Source organism: Arthrobotrys flagrans, assembly GCF_004000055.1.
Source record: "Arthrobotrys flagrans strain CBS H-5679 chromosome Unknown unitig_3, whole genome shotgun sequence".
Lineage (NCBI taxonomy): Eukaryota > Fungi > Ascomycota > Orbiliomycetes > Orbiliales > Orbiliaceae > Arthrobotrys > Arthrobotrys flagrans.
The window spans coordinates 1,043,082-1,063,510 of record NW_027137547.1 but is presented as its reverse complement, the minus strand read 5'-3'; the positions used below and the strand labels follow the sequence as shown (position 1 = coordinate 1,063,510).

The 20,429-nt window shown below is 46.3% G+C and overlaps 8 protein-coding genes across 8 annotated transcripts; 7 read left to right on the top strand and 1 right to left on the bottom strand.

Annotated features, from left to right (window-relative positions):
* Positions 1–633: 633 nt before the first annotated feature.
* DFL_001686 (uncharacterized protein) lies at positions 634–2,349 on the top strand (the record flags this gene model as incomplete). Its single annotated transcript, XM_067630342.1, has 2 exons — positions 634–679; positions 806–2,349. 2 exons carry the CDS (start codon positions 634–636, stop codon positions 2,347–2,349), a joined length of 1,590 nt encoding a protein of 529 aa, XP_067492995.1.
* Positions 2,350–2,892: 543 nt separating this feature from the next.
* Positions 2,893–4,141, top strand: DFL_001685 (uncharacterized protein; the record flags this gene model as incomplete). The annotated part of the gene is made up of 5 exons (XM_067630341.1): positions 2,893–2,981; positions 3,055–3,206; positions 3,267–3,361; positions 3,417–3,924; positions 3,987–4,141. The coding sequence occupies 5 exons, from the start codon at positions 2,893–2,895 to the stop codon at positions 4,139–4,141; spliced, it is 999 nt and encodes a 332-aa protein (XP_067492994.1).
* Positions 4,142–4,819: 678 nt separating this feature from the next.
* On the top strand, positions 4,820–6,010 carry DFL_001684 (uncharacterized protein; the record flags this gene model as incomplete). The annotated part of the gene is made up of 2 exons (XM_067630340.1): positions 4,820–4,919; positions 4,989–6,010. 2 exons carry the CDS (start codon positions 4,820–4,822, stop codon positions 6,008–6,010), a joined length of 1,122 nt encoding a protein of 373 aa, XP_067492993.1.
* A 1,043-nt stretch (positions 6,011–7,053) lies between these two features.
* On the top strand, positions 7,054–9,975 carry DFL_001683 (uncharacterized protein; the record flags this gene model as incomplete). The annotated part of the gene is made up of 14 exons (XM_067630339.1): positions 7,054–7,122; positions 7,213–7,225; positions 7,292–7,327; positions 7,398–7,428; positions 7,504–7,928; positions 8,004–8,407; positions 8,469–8,499; positions 8,556–8,696; positions 8,765–8,913; positions 8,977–9,012; positions 9,065–9,350; positions 9,410–9,547; positions 9,619–9,683; positions 9,763–9,975. 14 exons carry the CDS (start codon positions 7,054–7,056, stop codon positions 9,973–9,975), a joined length of 2,037 nt encoding a protein of 678 aa, XP_067492992.1.
* Positions 9,976–14,559: 4,584 nt separating this feature from the next.
* Positions 14,560–16,636, top strand: DFL_001682 (uncharacterized protein; the record flags this gene model as incomplete). Its single annotated transcript, XM_067630338.1, has 5 exons — positions 14,560–14,760; positions 14,837–14,933; positions 15,028–15,103; positions 15,180–15,793; positions 16,173–16,636. The coding sequence occupies 5 exons, from the start codon at positions 14,560–14,562 to the stop codon at positions 16,634–16,636; spliced, it is 1,452 nt and encodes a 483-aa protein (XP_067492991.1).
* An 801-nt stretch (positions 16,637–17,437) lies between these two features.
* Positions 17,438–17,974, bottom strand: DFL_001681 (uncharacterized protein; the record flags this gene model as incomplete). Its single annotated transcript, XM_067630337.1, has 2 exons — positions 17,438–17,855; positions 17,910–17,974. 2 exons carry the CDS (start codon positions 17,972–17,974, stop codon positions 17,438–17,440), a joined length of 483 nt encoding a protein of 160 aa, XP_067492990.1.
* A 647-nt stretch (positions 17,975–18,621) lies between these two features.
* DFL_001680 (uncharacterized protein) lies at positions 18,622–19,951 on the top strand (the record flags this gene model as incomplete). The annotated part of the gene is made up of 4 exons (XM_067630336.1): positions 18,622–19,045; positions 19,242–19,362; positions 19,416–19,640; positions 19,699–19,951. The coding sequence occupies 4 exons, from the start codon at positions 18,622–18,624 to the stop codon at positions 19,949–19,951; spliced, it is 1,023 nt and encodes a 340-aa protein (XP_067492989.1).
* Positions 19,952–19,960: 9 nt separating this feature from the next.
* On the top strand, positions 19,961–20,246 carry DFL_001679 (uncharacterized protein; the record flags this gene model as incomplete). The annotated part of the gene is made up of 2 exons (XM_067630334.1): positions 19,961–20,012; positions 20,071–20,246. 2 exons carry the CDS (start codon positions 19,961–19,963, stop codon positions 20,244–20,246), a joined length of 228 nt encoding a protein of 75 aa, XP_067492988.1.
* Between the last annotated feature and the right edge of the window lie 183 nt (positions 20,247–20,429).

The following is a 20,429-nucleotide window of genomic DNA, read 5'->3' as shown; positions in this document are numbered from 1 at the left end:
CCGGTACTGAAGTCGGTAGAATGCTATCTCCAGGACCGATCTATTGTTGCATCTTTTTTTTTTTTTCTTGTTCCAGAATTCCAAAGCTTTCGATGGCTGTTACTTTGATCAAGTGATCAGACTGTTAACTCTATAGTTTGAATTCTAACTGGGACAAAGCTTCAATAGTTTGGCCTAGGTAGCTTACCTAGCAAGCTAGGTATAAGAACTGCTACATTCAATTCAATCAATCTATTCCGGTTGTGCGGGGCGGGTATAACTCAATATAGGCTGGTGTTTGGCGCGGGGAACCAAATGTTCATGGTTTAAGCCAGCCTTGGTGCTGTTCGTACGGGCTTTCGAAACGCCATTTCGTTAGGCTGGGCTGTTAAGAAGAAAAAAAAAAAAAAAAAAAAAAAAGTGCCGGAGACGGAACATCTTGATCCTCTCTCTCTCCTTGAACATGAACAGACGTCGTCTTCGTTTTGATTATACTATATCACCATCGTTATCATCGTAAGCTTCAAAACAATCGGGGTTTTTATATATCACAGACAGCTGCAGGAGCTCCCATGGCCTCCTGTTTTTGACATAGTTGTCTGTCTCACCGTTTTAGCCAGCTAGCTTCATCAGGTTCAACTCATCGCTCCCTTGATGCCCGTCCTCAACGCTCCAAGGTGGGGGTTGAACGATACCTATCGTAAGTTTGATGCCGCATTATACCCTCCATATATACCATATACCATATAAAATATTACGGTATATAGCATACAAGACCGTGAATATGACGGCTAATTGGGGTTTTATCTTCATCCGATTTTTCCAGGTTTTATATGGTCCTATTTCGGAGGTAGCCTTCGCAATAAGGCACCGCTCCCCCAAAACCTCAAGCGGGTACGCGCAGGACAGCGTTTGTCAGCATCATGCTTTCACGCTGCTCGTCTCCAGCAAGCTCGTGGATTCCACGACTACTTCGTTCAGGCTGTCCCTCCATCATCGCAACATCCTGAACAGAAAGAGAAGCAATATGTCCGGATCCCTTTAAAGTCGGCGAAGCATCATTTCGGTGTCCATACATCGCGAGGAGAACGTGGTTATAATGAGGATACATGGCAGGCTGGCATTATTGACCTTCCGGCCTTCGGGGACGGCAGGGCTCATTCACCACAGAAAGAGCCTATAGTTCATGACCCCGACCATCCCACCGACTCTGTATTCTTCTTCGGAATATATGATGGTCATGGGGGAGATACTTGCTCCAAGTTTCTGCAGAAACATTTGCACGACTATCTGGAAGCCACATCGAAGGCCTTCGGTCTACAACCACCTCCGAACCCGCCGAAATTTATCTCCAGGAGTGAATTACTGCATATGCAGAGCAATTTGAATGACTCTTGGAGACATGCGGTCGGCGGATATTTCCAGCGTTTCAAGCCGGACTACGATTCTTCCCACGACTATCTCGGACACAAGATCGAAAGGCCGAAACCTCGGAACGTTCACGAAGAACAGCCACCGACTCTCGAAAACTTATTATCATATAGTTTTCTAAGAGCGGACCTCGACTTCATCAGTGGCGACGGATTGGCTTCGTATCTTTCCCAGAAGCCACCAGCCAACACTTCGGATGATGCAGCACCCGCCATTTATGATCTCCAGAACGCTTTAGATGATGTCAATGGGTCCTATACGACACCACCCATTAAGTCTATCAAGCGGTCGGAGGTTATCGCATTCAAGGGCGGGTCAACATGTTCTGCGGCACTTATATCCATGCCTGAAGGCGAAAGCCCATCTATCCCATTCTGGCACCCACAAGCCGAACCGACAATCATGACGGCTCATATTGGCGACACTCGTATCCTCGTATGCGACCTAGCAGGTCAACCATACCCGCTAACTACAAACCACCACCCGTCTCTACCCTCTGAATCCAAACGATTGCGGAGATATGCTGCATCTTTCGTCACCGACTCGTTTGGCGAGGAACGCTTTGGTGTCCTTGCGAATACTCGAGCCTTTGGTGACGTCAAGCAGAAACGTTTAGGAGTCTCTGCGGAGCCTGAACTCTGCAGGCTGACTATCCGCAACAAAGGGGAGTTTTCCTTCATGGTACTTATGACGGATGGTATCAGCGGGACATTGAGTGACCAGGAAGTGGTCGACATTGTCGGCGATAGCAGGACGCCTGATGAGGCAGCTAAAGCTTTGGTTGACTATGCCACCACGGTAACCAAAGAAGGTGACAATGCGAGCGCCATGGTAGTACGGCTTGGAGGTTGGGAGAAGCGAGCACCGGGAGACCATACTCGAGATCTTCGAGAATATAGAAGGAAAGAAGCCGAACAGGTCCGGAGCAGGAGAATGTAGTTTTCGAATGACGTTCCGCTTCGATTGCTTTCGTTTGTACTCCCCTTTTCCCGATTCTAGCGAGTTTGTGCTTTGTAATGTACAGAATACACCCAATGAGAGCCTTTCTAAAGAAGCATCTAGATTCGATTGATTACGTGAAAAGCCATCTATATCGTAGAATCATACATTATGCATGTAAAATATCAGGGAAAGCTATCCGACGATACATTGGCTCGAATTCACAATGCTTACGCGATAGCTATAGGCCTCGAACTCGATACCCGGCTGGACTTGGGCCTACTTGATACCGCGTATACCGGAATTTATATGTATCCGTAGACATACAGCCGTGTCCGATGCCGGTGCGGTGCACAATCGGCTAATTAAAGTTAGCAACACGCGACTCAGGTCCGAGCCAAAAGGAACCCTTCTTATCTTTGACCTAGTTCGAGTGCGGCCTAACTTGAATTTATAACTATCAGATGATGATACCACTCTCGCCATCCGAATCACCTCTTCTTCTTCTTCATCTCAATTCCATCAACCGGTAACGACAGCACAATGGCGCCTCAAGAGCTACCGTTGTCGCGCTACGATCTGTCGACGTACTGGGGCAGGGTCAGGCATGCTGCTGACTTGACAGATCCAAGGTTAGAAGGTCTCAACCGCCCCACTATAGTACCGGGTCCCAAGCTAACAATAGTCAATTTAACAACGAAACAGAACACTCTTTGTATCCGGAACCAACCTTCAGAAGTCCATCGAACTTGTTACGGGATTCAAATCCGGCAATGTAAAAGTCGATGTTCCCGACAGCCCGTCCATGGAGGACGTCTGGGCGGCGAAGAAGATTGTCGACTCGACGATACACCCAGGTATTATTAGTCGTCGGGCATATCAGTCACGAGTCGCAGACATCTAACAAGGAGCAATAGACACCGGCGAACCAGTTCTGCTCCCGTTTCGCATGAGCGCCTTCGTTCTTCTCAATCTTGTCGTCACAGGAGGCATGCTTCAACCCGGCCTAGGTGTAAGACTGTCCGCTCCTATAAGCCACGAGACTCGATAGTAACACCCACGAATAGACCACAGGAACTATCCTCTGGCAGATCGTTAACCAGTCCGTAAACGTCGCAATCAATACTTCCAATGCCAACAAATCGACGCCTCTAAGCACATCGGACCTCATAACCTCATACCTGACCGCGGTCACAGCCTCTTGTGGTGTGGCAGTCGGTTTAAATTCCCTGGTTCCACGCCTGAAGAACGTATCGCCGTCTACGAAACTTATATTGAGTCGATTGGTTCCGTTCGCGGCCGTCGTGTCGGCCGGTGTGGTCAACGTAGGCCTTATGCGGGCTGGAGAGATTAAGACTGGTATCGACGTCTTCACGCAGAAGGAGAAAGGCGATACCAGTGAACCAGAGAGTTTAGGGAAGAGTAAGAAGGCTGCGATGCTAGCGGTCGGAGAGACGGCATTTAGCAGAGTGATGAACGCCACGCCAATCATGGTTATACCGCCATTGGTTTTAGTGAAGCTGCAGCAAGGGTGGCTGAAGAAGAGACCAGGTTGGACTATTCCAGTCAATCTAGGTTAGTATTGAAAAGGGATATTAGAGATTTTAGGTAGAATTGCCACTAACCTGTCTACCTAGGACTCATTTTTGCAACATCGATATTCGCGCTGCCATTGGCGCTTGCTGCTTTCCCACAAAGACAGGCTATTGATGTCGGCCATCTAGAGCCGGAAATTCAAGAAAGAGCGGCGAAACGCGGTATTAAAACGGTAGAGTTCAACCGTGGTATATAGGTGGATCCCATAGCATGTAGCATTGGTTATACAAGATCCCTGGGCATTCCGTTCGCGAGGCCGTTCCCTATCATTCGATTCGTCATCTAGAAATCCTCCTTCCATGCTATACACTTGTACACTATTGAGATAAACTACAAGCTAAACCAATTGAAAATAGAATTTCATGCGATAAGATGCAATCTTTCTGGTTAATGCATTTCCTGAGCTCCTATCTTGATCTTTTACACCAGATAGACATTACCCGTTCTGGGTCCGATAAGATCAAAGCAGCCAGTCGGCATTAAGGACGTGGGGGAGCGGCCGCTGCCGACAGTGGAAATCTCCGACAAGGTACCAAATCCAGCTATGCGGCGGGATGTTGGATCCGAGGCTAGATGTGTTGCACGTTGAGACCCGCCACGGCTGGGATCTTTGGAACCGCCAGCTTGGGAGATAGAGATGAGATATCAGATCCAGGTCTATGGATAAGCTTTTACTAACGAAGATTTCACATCGTGATGTATAAAGACAGCAGGAATTCCGCCTCTTGGTTCAATATTCTATATTTTCAAATCATACTCACCAAGCTCTCACACAGATACTCGAGTATATACTCGAATCTCCAAATTTATAGCTAGAAAACCTCAAGGGGTCAATTAAATTACCAATTCGATATTCCGCCTCAAAGCTATCAAGATGACAGTCGAATCCGCCGTTCAGTTGCTTCCAATCCCGGCTCCTGCCGCCAGCAACTTTGGAGTCGAGATTAAAGGCCTTGATCTTGCCAACCTTTCCGGTATGTATAAAAACTTCTAAATGATCCATATATTCGGGATATTCACTAATCATATTTAAAATGTTATAGACGACGACTTCAAGATAATCGAAAAGGCTCTCTACGAGCACCAGGTTGTTCTCTTCAAAAACCAACAATCTCTCTCTCCTTATCACCAGTACCAGCTCAACCACCGCTTCTCTCCCAACAGTACCATTTATGGCCACTCCAATAACACTAAAAAGACTGCATCAATCCTCCATCCGGACCTCAAGACCCTCCCAAACCAGCCACAGGTTCAGCTAATCGGTAACGGATTCGTCCCCGAATACGAAGGCCTCAAAAATGCACAATTGAAGCACCCACACCACAAGACCTTCCATAAAACTGCCATCCCTGAGGCTGAAGACCTCGACTTCACTAGATTCTATAGGTGGCACATCGACGCCGCTCTTTATGGCGCAAACATGCAGCCGCCAAAAGTAACAACTCTCATGGCCGTCAAAGTTCCCGGTGGAAGACGTCAAGTTCTTCGTTATGACGATGGAACGGATGATAAACTCGATGTTTCATTGGGTACCACTGCCTTCGTTTCCGGCGAGAAGAGTTACGAAATCCTGAGCGATGAAGCTAAGGAGTTCGCACGAACCACCAAGGTCGAGTACGCTCCACATCCGTATATCTGGATGTCCAAAGCCAAATCTCTTCCCACGGGTCTCGGTCTTTTCTCCGATGGCCTAGAGCTCCCAGAAAGTGAACTACCGGATGTAACTGAATCGGACATTCAGATTCATCCAATCTGCTGGAAGAACCCAATGACCGGAAATCTGGCCTTACAGATCCATCCCAGCGCTGTTAGAAAGCTACACCTCAAGGACGGTACTATTATCGACGATGTTGCTAAGGTTAGAGAGATCGTTTACGGTCTTTTGAGGCCAGGTATTGCACCTGAGCTCGTTTATGCCCATGACTGGGAGGAAGGCGATATGGTGTTGTTCCATAATCGTGGTGTGTTGCATACTGTTTGTGGAGCATTTGCACCCGATGAGGTGAGGATGTTTCGACAGTGCAACCTGGCGGACACGGAGGCTCCAGCAGGGCCAGATGCTTAATGGGAATGTCGATCCCGTGGGATAGTTTATGAAATAGACGTCGCTCTCTTGTATTCTTGCCCTTGTTCTTGTTCTTGTTCTTGTTCTTGTCCGTTCTATTAGCGATTTGCAATTTGGATTATCAGGCTCTTAGAGGGTGTCCAGGCGCAATTTGCTTTCATCTTCATTAATATTTCCAGATAACAGTATAGTATACAGAAAAAGGCAGTTTGATGCGAATAGCTCAGTAGATAGAGATTACCAATTATAAATTACATCTCTTATGACTTCAATACCTTATTTAATGCTTTGTAAAAATGCCAACAGTTGATATAATCACTGCCAATAACCTCGAGACGACTCCCAAGATGCAACATATCTGCAAACGTCCACTCAAAAGATCCTTAGACTCGGCGCCGAGAAATCATTAACCTTGGTGCCCCAGAGTAAGCATACTTCGTCTACGCTCTCTAGGCTTAGTCAATACCCCGCTACATGTTTACTGATGTTTAGTGATCAAAATTTAGGCCGGGATTGGGCAAGGGTCCTGCAGTATAGTTTGAGACTGGAGCTTGGTCAAACTGGGTACACACCCCAGATCGTCGAACATTTTGGGAAGCTTATACAGATTTGGGTTCCGTCTTTGTTCCGGCTCACCGACCGACGGGATCTAATTGAGTTTTTTGAGAAGTATATAAATCGCTTTGGATGACCGGTTCCTTAGGTTTGAGGGTTCACTGAAGCAGACGGTTTTAAATTTTCCATACAATCTTTTAAAATCTACGGAGAATATACCGAGATTGAGATTCGATTCACATTCAAGCCGGGGTTTTTGAGGAGAGACTGGGCGTCTCTTAATCTTTCCTGTTCGTACGCACCCTTGCCCGCTTGGTCGAGTTTCGCGGGGTAGCAACGTCATTGCACTTTGAAGTTGGAAGCGGCCCAATTGCTGCTTAACAGTTTAAATTTAAAGAACTAAACGAAATCGTTCCAGAGAAGAATCCTAGATACCTTTCAAAACGTCACAATTCGGCATCAATTAATTAATTAAAATCTCCAGAACCATGCCAGGAGACTCAAAGAACAACCCTGCCAATGCACTGGGTTTGAGATCCCAGACGGGATACCTGCCTGTGAGTAGATGCTTCCGAAAGATTCCGTTTTTATTCCATGCATGGAAATCGATTGGATTCTAACAGGGTTTCAAACTGCCGCCGGGGTAGATCGAAGCTTATGGTAACCCGACCTAAACTGCCTACCGATTTGGAAGTAAATTCTAATAAAAATCACAACAACATGCAGGGCTCATTGGGAATATGCACACCTGCGCCGTCGTCGGTATGACAGAAATGCCCAAATTTAATATCTTTTCTCTTAGCTCGTTAACTAATTTTGGTCTGTGGAACAGGCATCGACGGCGGTATCGATCAAATGTGCTGGTAAGTTATACCACAAAAACAACACGCCCTCTAAGCATCTCCACCGTTCGGTCTCACTAAAGGGATTTAATGTAGGCCGGAATTCGATTCGCCCAGTGTATTCGCCCGTATCCTTGACTGCAACAAGGGTGGACATTTTTCCATCTCACCCGCCCATGATGCTGAAAAAGCTGGTCACGAGAACTATTCCCCTCCAACGTCCAAACAGGCCTACCTTCCCTCCAACAATATTCTCCAAACCCGCTTTTTGCATGAAGACGGTGTCGTCAGCCTTCTCGACTTCTTCCATCGACCTATTAAAGATAAGGTCCTGCAAAAAGGTGTAGGGAACGGTCTTAAGAAATGGTTGATCAGACGTGCGGAGTGTATTCGCGGAGAAATGGAGTTGGATGTTGAGTGCTTCCCTGCGTTTGACTATGCGCGGTTGGCGCATACGACAGAGATATCGAAGCATAATGATGGAGAGTGTGTTACGAAAATTCTGTTTAAGACGGAAAGAAGTACGATCTTCTTATGCTCCGGATCTACGGCTTATCATTTTTAAGCCTTCGTATGCTAACAAAATAACCATACAGAGGAAATGGCAATGCAACTCGAAGCTACGATTGACTGTGGAGAAGGCGGGGACTGTCCTCTTATCAACTTCAAAATCGAAGACAGAGAACCCCACCTCGGCCCTGGCGTAACCTGCAAGGTCAAACTCCGTGAAGGGCAATCGGTGTCCTTTGTCTTCAGATGCGCTAATGACGCACAGAATGATCCAACTCCTATTACCACTACTCTACTCGACGGTCTTCAAAAGGATACATCGATTTATTGGTACAATTGGATCAGTCAGTCGAAATATAAGGGTTTGTATCGAGAGGCGGTGCAAAGGAGTTTGATGATATTGAAGATGTTGACGTATGAACCGACGGGGGCGATCGTGGCGGCTGCGACTTTTTCGTTACCGGAAGATGTTGGCGGAGGGAGGAACTGGGTAGAGTTCTCGACTACCCTTTCTAAGACATTAAAAGTAACGAACTAACAAATTCCCTCAGGATTATCGATTCTCTTGGGTTCGAGATTCTTGTAAGCAATATCCCAGCTCTTTGCTTTTAATACCAAATATCTAACAGAATGGCTAGCGTTTACGATCTATATTCTCCTGCGAATGGGATTTACCGCAGAAGCAGAAGCATACACGAATTTCATTTCGGATCGTCTCAAGTATTCAAGAAACAAAGATGCCGGGCTTCCAATCATGTTCTCCATTCGTGGAGAAACAGGTTTGTAACCCCAAACCATGCGGGGCAAATTTTAGTTGGAGTAATGGCTGATTAGTTTCCGATTATAGACCTCGAGGAGATTGAATTAAACCACCTCGAAGGATACCGCAAGAGCAAGCCCGTTCGAATTGGGAACGGTGCCGCGGACCATCTTCAACTGGATATCTACGGCGAGTTGATGGATGGAATATACTTGTACAACAAATTTGGCAAGCCAGTACGAAGACGATATCCAGTACCCTTAATTACAAAAGGACTACGTGACTAATTACATCCCCAGATATCATGGGACCTGTGGGTGTCCGTCCGATCAATGGTGAGTCAGCCAATAGTAACCCCCCAGAAAATAGAACCTAACACGGCGATAGATCGACTACGTTTGTATGGTCTGGAAGTCCAAAGACATGTCAATATGGGAAGTCCGTTCCCGCCAACAAGACTACGTCTACTCTAAAGTCATGCTATGGGTAGCCGTCGATCGGGGTCTCCGTCTCGCAGAAAAGCGGTGTCTCCCCTGCCCCAACCGGGATCATTGGCTCAAGACTCGTGACGAAATTTACGAAACAATCATGGTCAAGGGGTGGAACGATGAGAAGAAGTTCTTCTCTCAGTCATTTGAGTCGAAGGACGTTCTTGATTCTTCCATATTGATTGGTAGGTATATCCTTCCCTTGCAAAAACAATCACAACCTGCTAACACGGGATGTAACCAGCACCATTGGTCTTCTTCATTGCGCCGAACGACCCACGCTTCCTTTCAACGATTGATCAGATCCTGAAACCACCAGAGAAAGGCGGCCTAACTTCCACCGGCCTCGTTTACCGCTATGACACCGAACTCGCCGAAGATGGTACGTGATTCCAGATTGACTTCTCCAAGATACTCTCGGCTAATTTCCCGCATCCTTGGGCGGTGGAATAGGTGTCGGTGGTCGCGAAGGTAGTTTCAGCATGTGTACATTCTGGCTGGTCGAAGCGTTAACGAGGGTATGTCATTCCATTCAGTCACAGGATCCAAAGCCTTGTTTCGTATATTCTAACCAGACGTATATTTTCATTCCTACAGGCTGGCCGATACGACAAGAAATATCTAGTCCGCGCAATCACCATCTTTGAGAACATGCTAAGTTTTTCGAACCATTTGAACATGTTCTCAGAGGAGATTGCTAGAACCGGAGAGCAGTTGGGAAATACGCCCCAGGCGTTCTCACATTTGGCTATGATTTCTGCGGCGTTTAATTTGTCCAGGATCCAAGCTGGGGATTATAGTGGCATCTAAGTGAAAAGCACTGGCTACCACGAGGTTTGAAAGGATGTTTTCCCTGAACGCATGCAAGTATTTGGCTTGTGATCCTTTTGTTTCAAGGATATTTCATTGCTATAGTGCCGCGAGATAATCGCAAGGATCTAAGGCTGCATGTATGTACCGAAAGGCTACGAATCTACAAACTGTGTCTAAAAAGCTACATCGACTCAATATTATTTGATGAAGAATTTACTTGGCACTTGAGAGTCTGGGTACCGCCGTTAGTTGTATACTTTACGCTCCATGGAACCCATAAGTTCTTACAAAAATTAACAAATAGAATGCATATTCCTGCTTAATTGCAAATTATCTTGGAAAGGATAAGCCCAGAGCATCCCAAGAGTATTCCTGTAAGGCTTGCATATCAAATACGAGCTAGCCTTATCAATAGGATTAACTAACTCTCACGAACCGACCACGCGGTATCGGGCATAAGTGGGAAGCCTACAAATATGCATATGCGCCTCTATGTAGGTAGCCTGCATGATAGCTATGCAGACTAATCCGCAATTTCTATCGTCGGAACTTAAAGGCCCCGCCACTAAAAGCAGTTGAGAGGCCTCACGAGGACCCCTGAGGCTGAAATTTTAAAGTGTGGGCCACGTTTATTCGTAAGGTTGAACAAGAGCCAGTCGATTTGGGATCGAATATATTATTTCTCGCGATCCGTCTGCACGCTAGTTTAAACGTTATCATGAAGGGAATAGACGAGAGCAAATCGTGTCAGCGAGATCATAATTCAGCCGCATGATGTTGGGGGAAATATTGGGTTCGAGAGATATCACTGGTTCGGAGAGGGTGCTATATTGTCCGTGCCATATACGCATTTTTCTTGGAGAAAACATGGTTTCTAGAGTTCAAGAGGGAAACAAGGATCTGGAATGCAAAGTCTTAGACAAACCTGTCGCGGAACCAGGAACCAGGAATCCCCAGGTACCTGAATCTTGCGAAAAGAAAGCATGAACGACAAAAACGTCCTGGGAGGGCAGCCTATTGGGTGATCGATTTGTTTTGATTCAAGGGAATTCCGGGCCTGGTTTTTTATTCCTTTGGCTTTTTGGTGTTTGAACCAAGCTTTCCTTTGCTGTCCCTCTTCAAGTGGAGGTCAGCCGTTGGCTTCCGCAAGGCTTGGTTGGAAAGGTGAGTCCCGCCAACGTTAAGCCCTCCCCGGTATGTGATACAAACTCGGGGTTTCGGTGCCCCTCGGGTCTGCATGCAGGGCGAGAAATTCCACCCAATCTATGAGAATTCGGGAGGGTGAGATTCTGTCGATTCAAGATTCCGGTAAGAAGCCCTGTTACAGAGCTTCCGGCTCAAGAGAATATGTTCTGGTTAAGGGGAAAGTTAGGGAAGGCTGGGTTACATACCACGGTGTTATCGGCATTCCCGTGGGAATATGCACCCCGATGCGTTTATTCGATGTTGACGAACGAGGCTTCTATCATCGTCGCTATAGTAAATTCCGGAAACAAAAAAAAAAAAAAAAAATTGTGATCGAGATTTTACCTAGGTATCTTTGTCGCTTTCGTAATAGGGCTTACATATCTTCAGCTTTACGTCTTTTTTAGCCACGTAGATGGAGCGGAGGTACCGTAGTATACGTGTATACTGTACCAGCACGATCAATTTAGTTCAGCGGTATTTGTGAGTCAAGAGAAGATCCTGCGTCAAAATAGTATTCAGTCTGTATATACTTCGTTACCTGGTGTATCTGAGCTTCTATTATTTGATTCAACTTGTCTAGAAAGCCGATATATTCCGACACAATGATGATACCGGCTGAATCCCTCAGTATTGGCATCAATGCGAAAGCGCTGTGGTTATACGCCTGGAAACCGCCGGTATCCACAATTGTAGTGATATCATCCTAAATACTTCGTTTGGTTGCCTCACGGTAGTGGATGAAGCCTAGCGAATGATTTGGAATATCGGTCACTAAGAACCCCACTAATAATTAAATTTCAGTGGCCTCTAGTCTCGGGATTTAGTTGTAGACGAGGTTTGCATTGGTATCATTATGATGCGTACATAGAATGCAATGCAACAGAGACAAAGGGCCCGAATCCTTCACATGCGATTGTCGCTTGGTGCTGAGGCCTGGCCGATAGTATTAAATAATTTGGGAGTGCGTTCGCCATTGCACAAAGCTAAATCTGACTCGTCCGCCACTTTCTGCGCTACCCTGTTGTAAGGCAGACTCATCCACTTCGGATTATGACAGCAATGGATGATGCAAGAAAAAGCAGGTGACCAAGCCGAATCTCGAAGATTCGAAATTCGAAACCTGTGATGTGCGACGCGACAATGCAATGGGCGGGATACATGTATACATCTTAGTAGGTCTATCGACGGTTTCTTACATGGCCATGGCCATGGCCTCGATGTCGATCAAGGGAAGCAAAGTGGACTATCACGACGTCGACTGCTTGGGAAAGGCTATTCAAGGCAAACAATTCATGAAACAGAGGATATGCTACAAGCGGAAAAGAATATGACGTTGTAGGAGACCACCTGATCAGGTAGAATGGAAAGTAGCAGAAGTAGCATGCGACACACGTCTCATAAAGTTGCACCGACCGCTTTTTTTTCGTTCTTCCGAAAATTCTCGTGGAACGAACGAATACCGCCGACATCAGAGTGGAGCAGCAGGTTATCGATAATCACTTCGTGTCGACATGTCAAGAGAAATGCCATCAAATCCATGGAAGAAAGCCGGACAGGGATGCCGCCCGAACCTAATCAGCCATTCCTAGGATATTTATAAACCCCTAGAAAGGTACAGCCTGCAGCCGACGACTCGCCCAGTGCAGAGGTGTGTGTGTATGCAAGTTCTTTCGCCTTCTGCCCAGTCCGCAGCATACCAGATCGGTGTTGCCCCATGCGGGCACCCCCAGCATGTGAGGGGGCCCCTTGTCGACATCGACAAGGCGTAGACACCCTATAATTCGGGTCTGGTATACTATTCTTATGTGGTTTGTGAGACGGTTTATTAGGTCAGAAAACAAAACTATGGTCAAGCTTCCCAAAAAAGATGCATCGATGAAAAGGGAGTGCTCTTTCGGTTCGATTATTATAAGCAAGAAAAAGGAACATGCCTGTGAATCTGTCAGTGCATGCGATACAGAGTGGGTGGTGCTTTTCGGAGCTTCCATTTCCCCACCTCCACCTTGGTTGTTGAAGCAGCACAATAACCCTGGCATTTTCAACCATTCCTTATGTTCATAGCTTCGGGATATGGACAACCACTTGTAGGCTGCTGGCGGATACAAAGGGCTCCCCTCGAAACAGATCTTGAAGCCAAGAGATGGAATGGCCATGGAGCAACAGTGTGGCCGAAAGCTGGTGCGATATAGCGACGCTATTGGGGGAAGTCCTAACAAGGCCGCCTTTTCGCCCAGGCTTCTTTTCTTATTTCCATTGAAGCTATTCGGTACTATCGAACTGTTACAAAATAAGAGATAGAAAGGGAGCATATACATTTTGTGGCCATTATTACTAGCAGATAAGTTCGATGACTGGAAAATCCCAATGCGGAGCTGTCAGCTTTTTTATATATATCGTTGGGTGTTCGCATGACTCTCGGCCATGAGGCACTGGCACTAGCTCATGAAACGAGAAAGCCCCAAACAACTTCGCCTTTTACAAATACTATCGGCTTTTTTCTTCCCTGTCTATTTCGTTATTAATCACATTTCCCATTTTGATACCCATATTTACAGATTTGCTCCGTCCAGTCGCTTTTTTAAATTTAGAGGGACGGGTTAAAAAGTAAGGACGAAAAAAGAAAAAAACAAATACTAACAGTGCACGGCACGTACCATCAATCATCCGCAAGACGAGAAAAAAAAAAACAGCTTCATCTTCAAGGATTCCTTTTTTTTTTTTTCTATTATAGTCAAACTTTACTACATTTCTGCTGACTATTACAAAACCTCACTGCCGCTTCCCGTCTTCTTCCTTCTAGGCAAATGTACTTGAATGTGCGGATGCCTTATCGATTCAAGGCAACTGCAATCCTAGCACAACGGCCATCCGTCAGAACGTATAATATCCCCTGATCAGACGAAAATATCATATCATCGTATGCATCTTCTTTTGGATCCTGTCAATCAATCCCCTTTCAAATTAAATTCTCCTATCTGTATAACATTGGTCCCGTTTTGCTTTCTGATACCCAGGCCTTCCTTACTGTATCATCGACAAGCATTATTTGTTTCTCTGTATGAGCCGAAGAAGGAACACCGTTTTCTGTCATCGAACTTAGCTACCTTGCACGGCCGGTGGCTTGCATACCCTAGGATAGACATTTTGGCACAGGTGACCTTTGTCTGCTCTGATTCGACCATATATATCTTGACATAGACCCTCGTCGACGATAGCTTCCTTTGCTCTTGGTCTCAAGCTCAAGCTTCTCTTGACACAACTATTACTAAATCACGATATCTTACTCTTGGAAGATAATCATCCCCTTCCATAGCCTTGCTTCTAGCATCCTTTGCTAAACCGTTTTCCAAATTTCTTTTACTTGGTATTTCCATTGAACCCTTGTCGGTCAGGATGTCTTCATCTACTTCCTCGCTTTCGTCCCTTTCTTCAAGCTCCTCTGGCTTCCCGAAGCCGAAGGTCGCTTTGATTGGTAGTGGAGGGTTACTTGGAGATGCTACCTTGACAGCTTTCCTATCACCAGAGTTCTCTGATCACTTCGAGAAGCCAATCAGAGTGTTGACAAGGGACGTTGCGCAGCCATTCCCCGCGAATGTAAGTCTAAAGTCGAATGTTGAAATTAAACTGAAGATGGAATGAAACTAACAGAGGCTTTGTTGTTGTTATATAGGCCACATTCATACGAGTGGATTGGGATGATGACAATGTTGAAGACCATCTTACGCGCTGTCTTCGTGGCGTAAGTGTAGTGGTTAACCTTCTAGGCTGTAAGTATAACGTTAAACTCCACATCTCGTATCGCCTGGATCAGATGTCAGGAGATAAAGTGGTTTTCATTGTATACTGACAAATGTCGTCTAGATAATCCTGATGCCTGGGATGCCATAACGAGAGCCGTCTGCAGAGTTAAGCCTCAACTTTATATCCCACCAGAGTTGTAAGTCTTAACTATTACATCCATCCTTTCGCACGAAACGGTAGTTGTATCATGATCTTTAACTAATCTTTACTAGCTCCTTCGACCATACTCTATGGGACCCTCGAAGGATACCAATGGCATCTGTCGTTGATGACAAGCGACGTCAGACGCAGCGGGCACGAGCAGCAGGGGTTCGCACCGTTCAGATCTTCTGTGGCATCATCATGGAGAACATCATATCCGGACCACATACCGGTGTTGACTTCCTTCCTTCTAGGAGACGGATAATGGCCCTCACCTCGGACAATGGTGTCGAACACCCTGTTTCCTTTACATCGTCCTGGGACGTCGGCAAGGCTATCGCCGCTGTATCTACAATGCCAGTCGCGGTTACCCACAATGGCCTCGACCAGATCCATATTTCCGGCGACACCAGTTCCTGGAGCAAGCTATCAAAGCTTATGAATGCACAGCTTCACCCCATGAGCTCTTCTTCCTTCGAGTCTCAACTTCTTAACCACAACAGCCCTATTGAATATTTCCTTCGGATTGCTGCAGCAGAAGGCCAGCTGCACTTCCAATCCTCACAATCGTCTCGTTCCCGAAGAGGAATTCCCACAAACCAGAATAACTTGGTGGATACCTGTTCACTGGGCGCTCAGCCATGGGTTAAACTGGCTCAAGTCGTTCGCCATTTTGATAAACATGGTATTTGACAAATTCCCCGCTTTTGAAATCTAATAGCTTTTTCTATTTCACTTTTCATATTTTCTACTTTCCCAGGTTTAGTTTCACGATTTCTATTTTGATTTTTTCATTTCCCCACTTTGAGTTCTTTTTCTATCGATATAATGTCAAAGCCTTCTTTGTGCTCTTGGTTTTGTTTTATTTTTTGTTGGTTTAGCGAAATACCCATTGTCCATCATACCCACATGTTGGCATATTTCTTGGTGTTTGAAATCGGCGTCTCCACATGTGTGATTCTGCTCTGCATATCAGATTGCTTTCTTTAGCTTCAAATTCAGGGAAAATTGTGATTTAATCAATAATTAGTAACTTATTATTCTCTTTCGAATTCTATTTCTAGATAATAATGCATCCCAGCAGCCTGGCACAAGTAGCCCAGAAGAGTCCTCCAAAACGACAACAACCAGCAAGAAGAGAAAACGGGGCACCAGCGACTCCGCCGGCAGCAGCGTTGAAAGCAATACCCTCCAAAACTACGATAAGGATCCGAAATCCCGAGGAAGCCTAGAGAGCCCTATGGATGCTAAAATCCCACGAGTCCCATCGCCGAAAGTTAGAAATTTTAAGCCTAGATCCTCAACCGCGGCAGTTCGAAGGAGTACCAGGTTGGCGATGACAACACGGGAATCTACAGCCGTATTGGAAAGAAGGGTGACCCGCAGCATGACAAAACAGGTCAACAACAATAAGACCGAGGATATTAATCAGAATACGAGTAAGGATAAGAGCAAGAATAAGAACAAGAATAATACGAAGGCAGCTGCAGCGACCAGGCGGTCAAGCAAGCGGAGACGAGTCGGTTGAATGCAAACCAGTATTTGCCTGAGAGGATCTTGCATTTCCTGTGCCTCCCAAGGCCAGGCAGTTGCGGTTGCCCATGCGGAGGGCCTGTGCATATGGAGTCCATGTGCATCGCATGGGCTCGAATGTCGAATCTTGAAGCATTGGCACTTCAAGGAAAGAGACGGAAAAATAGAGAGAGAATATAGCTCCACCGTATCTTAAGTTTACATAACTCGGATGTCAGCAAGCTCGTTCCCGTTTAGCCCATTGAATTTTCCTTTTTTTGTTCAATTCTAAGAAACATTATCCGACGATATCGGACGAGAATTTGAGATTTTTCTGTTCCCCAAGTTTGGGGTTTGCTAAATTGGGGGCTTGTTAATTCACTAAGCCCATCGATTACCGGGACTTGGCAGGCACAGCAGGGCTAGTTCCGACCCACGATCATACCCTAGCGCCCTATATTTGGAATGCGACGAGGATATCGGACTACTTTTTTGGTTTTGTGCATGCTGGTGCTGTAAGCTATGACAGATGGCTTCGTAGAGCTTTGCTAATATATTAGCTAAGTCCGAGAGTTTTCTTGTAGATTATCTGCCGAAGATTTAATATATCGGATACTCTACATGGTTTCTAGCTTATGTGATAGTATTTTTGTGTCTCCGCCGTTTATGACCAGGCCCACCCCGCCTTTACCCATGAGTTCGTTCTTTTTTCTTCTTCGTCTTCTTTTTCACCCTTCGAATCTGATTCGTTCTTCAGTGCACCCCGGATTCTCGGGGATATGCCCATGCCCCCTCATTCTATCGATTTCCTTTGTCCTTATTTCACCTTCTTCACAACATCCTCCTTCCCAATATTCTCATTGTCCTTCCCAAATAACCCCAAAAGATACGCAATCCGTATAACGTTCAGAACGGCAGACACCCCGATATTTCCCGCCGTAGTATCATTCCAAGCCAGAGGGTTCATAAACATATCATGCCCGATCCCCTTATACGTTGCCCAGATATGACCGTAATCAGCGAGTACGAGAATAAGGACGTATGACCTCGCGATACGAGATTCGCTCGAAACATGGCAGCAGAGGAACTGAGCTAGGGCGATAAGAACGAAGACATTTCCAAGGGAGAGGATGGCGGCGACGGAAGCGTCGTCTGGTTTGTAAGCATCTGGGGTTGGGCCCAAGGAGCGCAAATACTCGTGAGGGTCTTTGAAGACGACAAAGCAGGCATATGTTCTTTGATAACTATTAGGTCTTTGTATTCCCTGGTTCTCGTGAGAATATACTTACAGTGCTGCTGGTTCGATGAATCCAAACAAGATCCAAGGAATCGTTGGCATGACATGCTGAACCATTTTGACTCGAAGTTTTGAAAGACAATGTGGCCGCAGATTCGGTATAACCCAGCAACTGATGTAGAAATACAAGCGTGATAACAACATCGAAGGCAAAAAAATACAAGCATCACAGAAGCCTCTGGGTGTTTTCTACCTCTCGGCATTTAGATTGCCCTTTTGTGCCAGAGTGAGATTGATTAGAATGGCTATTGCTCACATCCCCCATGTCGAATTCGGGCTAGTTTCACGAACTTCTTCACCAAAGTAGCAAAATAAAGATGATCTTGCACACGCGTGTATGTACTATGTATACCGCGTGCTTTGAAACCTCGAGCCAATCGACACGTACTCCAATCCCTAAATGTCCAGTCCATGTTGAGCCCGTTTTCTGAGCCTCGAAGTGACGTTTTGGTGTTTGTTCGTAGACAAGCTAGCCCAGTTTTAAGCCGCGAAATAGGCATTTTAGCGTAGGATTAGTGATCGGCTTCAACATTAAACATCATGCCAACGCCCGACATCACGATAGCCAGGGCACCCAAAATATTTGAACCTGCTGTAGAGCTCACCTCAATCCTTCCATCGCCATCACCATCACCAACCGATACATCAGTATATATCAGCCAATGTATAGACCCCTCTAAACCAGTCCGGCCCTGCCCCTCGCGATGCCACAGCCGCGCCGTGGAATCACCCGTGGTAGTGGTGGGAGTGGCACCCAGCCAGATCCTTCCATTCCAACGCCGAATAGACGGAGTCGCGTCGTAGCGAACTTCAGTGCGATCCTTGCCCGACGGGGTGCAGCTGGGTTTCGACATATCGGTGGCCTTGAACCCGCAGTGGACGATAGTGATGAAGATGAATCAGAAGTAGACGATCTCCAATTTGGTGAACCCGATGAGATCGAAGATGATGAGGAGGAAGAGGAGGATAGCGATGATCAGTTAGTTCCATTAGACAATGATGAGACCGACGAGCAGAGTGAAGAGGAGGGAGAGGAAGAGGATGCCGAGGGCGAAGAAGAGGAGGAGGAGGAGGAGGAGATTGAAGAGGAGGAGATTGATGGTGCCCATGGTTCAGGCCATGAACAAGGTATGTGTCGCCGTGAAGCTACAATATCCCTCCTGTCCCCATAACACCTTGGGTTGCTCGGCCTTCTAGAGAGCTAAACCAACACCACCACCTCCTCCCTATCTACTCTCACCCACCCTATCCACTCTTCTAACGTTCATTCATACTGAAGCTAAGCTAACCATGAGTGCCCCCGTTGTCACCGTCGACCCTATAGCTACTCCATCCCTTGCTGGTCTCAAGGAAATCGGCCATCTTGCGTCATGGACGGTCTCTACCTCAAAACCCGGCTGTGGGGTTGCAGAACTCCGATCTGAGGACACCAACCTCTTCTGGCAGTATGTTCTATATATCAAACTGTACTACGGCAATATGGGCTAATGCAATATAGATCCGATGGCCCACAACCCCATTTGATCAATATTCACTTCGCGAAGCGTGTCTTCGTCAAGCGTATCCGTGTTTTCCTGGACTATGGCCAGGATGAATCTTACACGCCAACTAAGATCGCTATCTATGCCGGGACCGGTTACCATGACCTCCAGGAAGTCTGTACCCTCGAGTTCAACCAGCCTACTGGATGGCAAGAAGCTCCGTTGGAGGGCGTTCATGCGGAGTAAGAACTGCTCATCCTTTATACTGGACCATACACTGTTCTAATTCATTTATCACAGCGGGATTTTGCGTACTTTTCTGATCCAAGTCTGCGTCCTCTCCAACCACCAGAATGGCAAAGATACCCATGTCCGTGGTCTCCAAATTTACTCCCCTCTGCAGTATCTCGAATCTCAGCCGACCCTCGTCAGCGGACTGGAGCTCGACGAGCCCGACGCTGGTGACATTAACAAGCTTTCACCGATCTGGTTCAATGAAAAGGAAATCCCCTTCAATACCGTCAAGATGATGTCCGAGCTTGAACTGCGTTAGAAAGCAGCCATGCTTCGAAAGATTCATCGAAAGGCTATTGGGGCGCGTAAAGCAACAAGTGGTGAGTTTCTCCGTCCCTCGAAACAGCCGACAAGAATACGCTAATAGAAGACTGAAAGATCCCGTCCCTCCTCCTGAACCCCAAATTACACAAGAACAAAAGGAAGCTAGGGTTTTGAGGAGAGTTGAACCTGATGAACTAACCCCCCCACGCCCACGACCAACTATAAAAACAAATCTTAATGATAGAATTGAGTGGGATGATTTTGATCCTCTGATGATGGAGCTTCGCTAGCTCTCCCCGCTTTCTTATTGTATGCTTTATCCCGCATTACTACGGCGTTTGTCCCATCAACTTGGAGGGTACGACCGTTCTATCGATTCTTCTTTCAAAATGGTTGCTCGTTTTATATAATTATTTCCTTTACGAAAACACTTTTTTTTAGCGAGCATCAAGCCGGCGTTTAGAGTCTCCTCC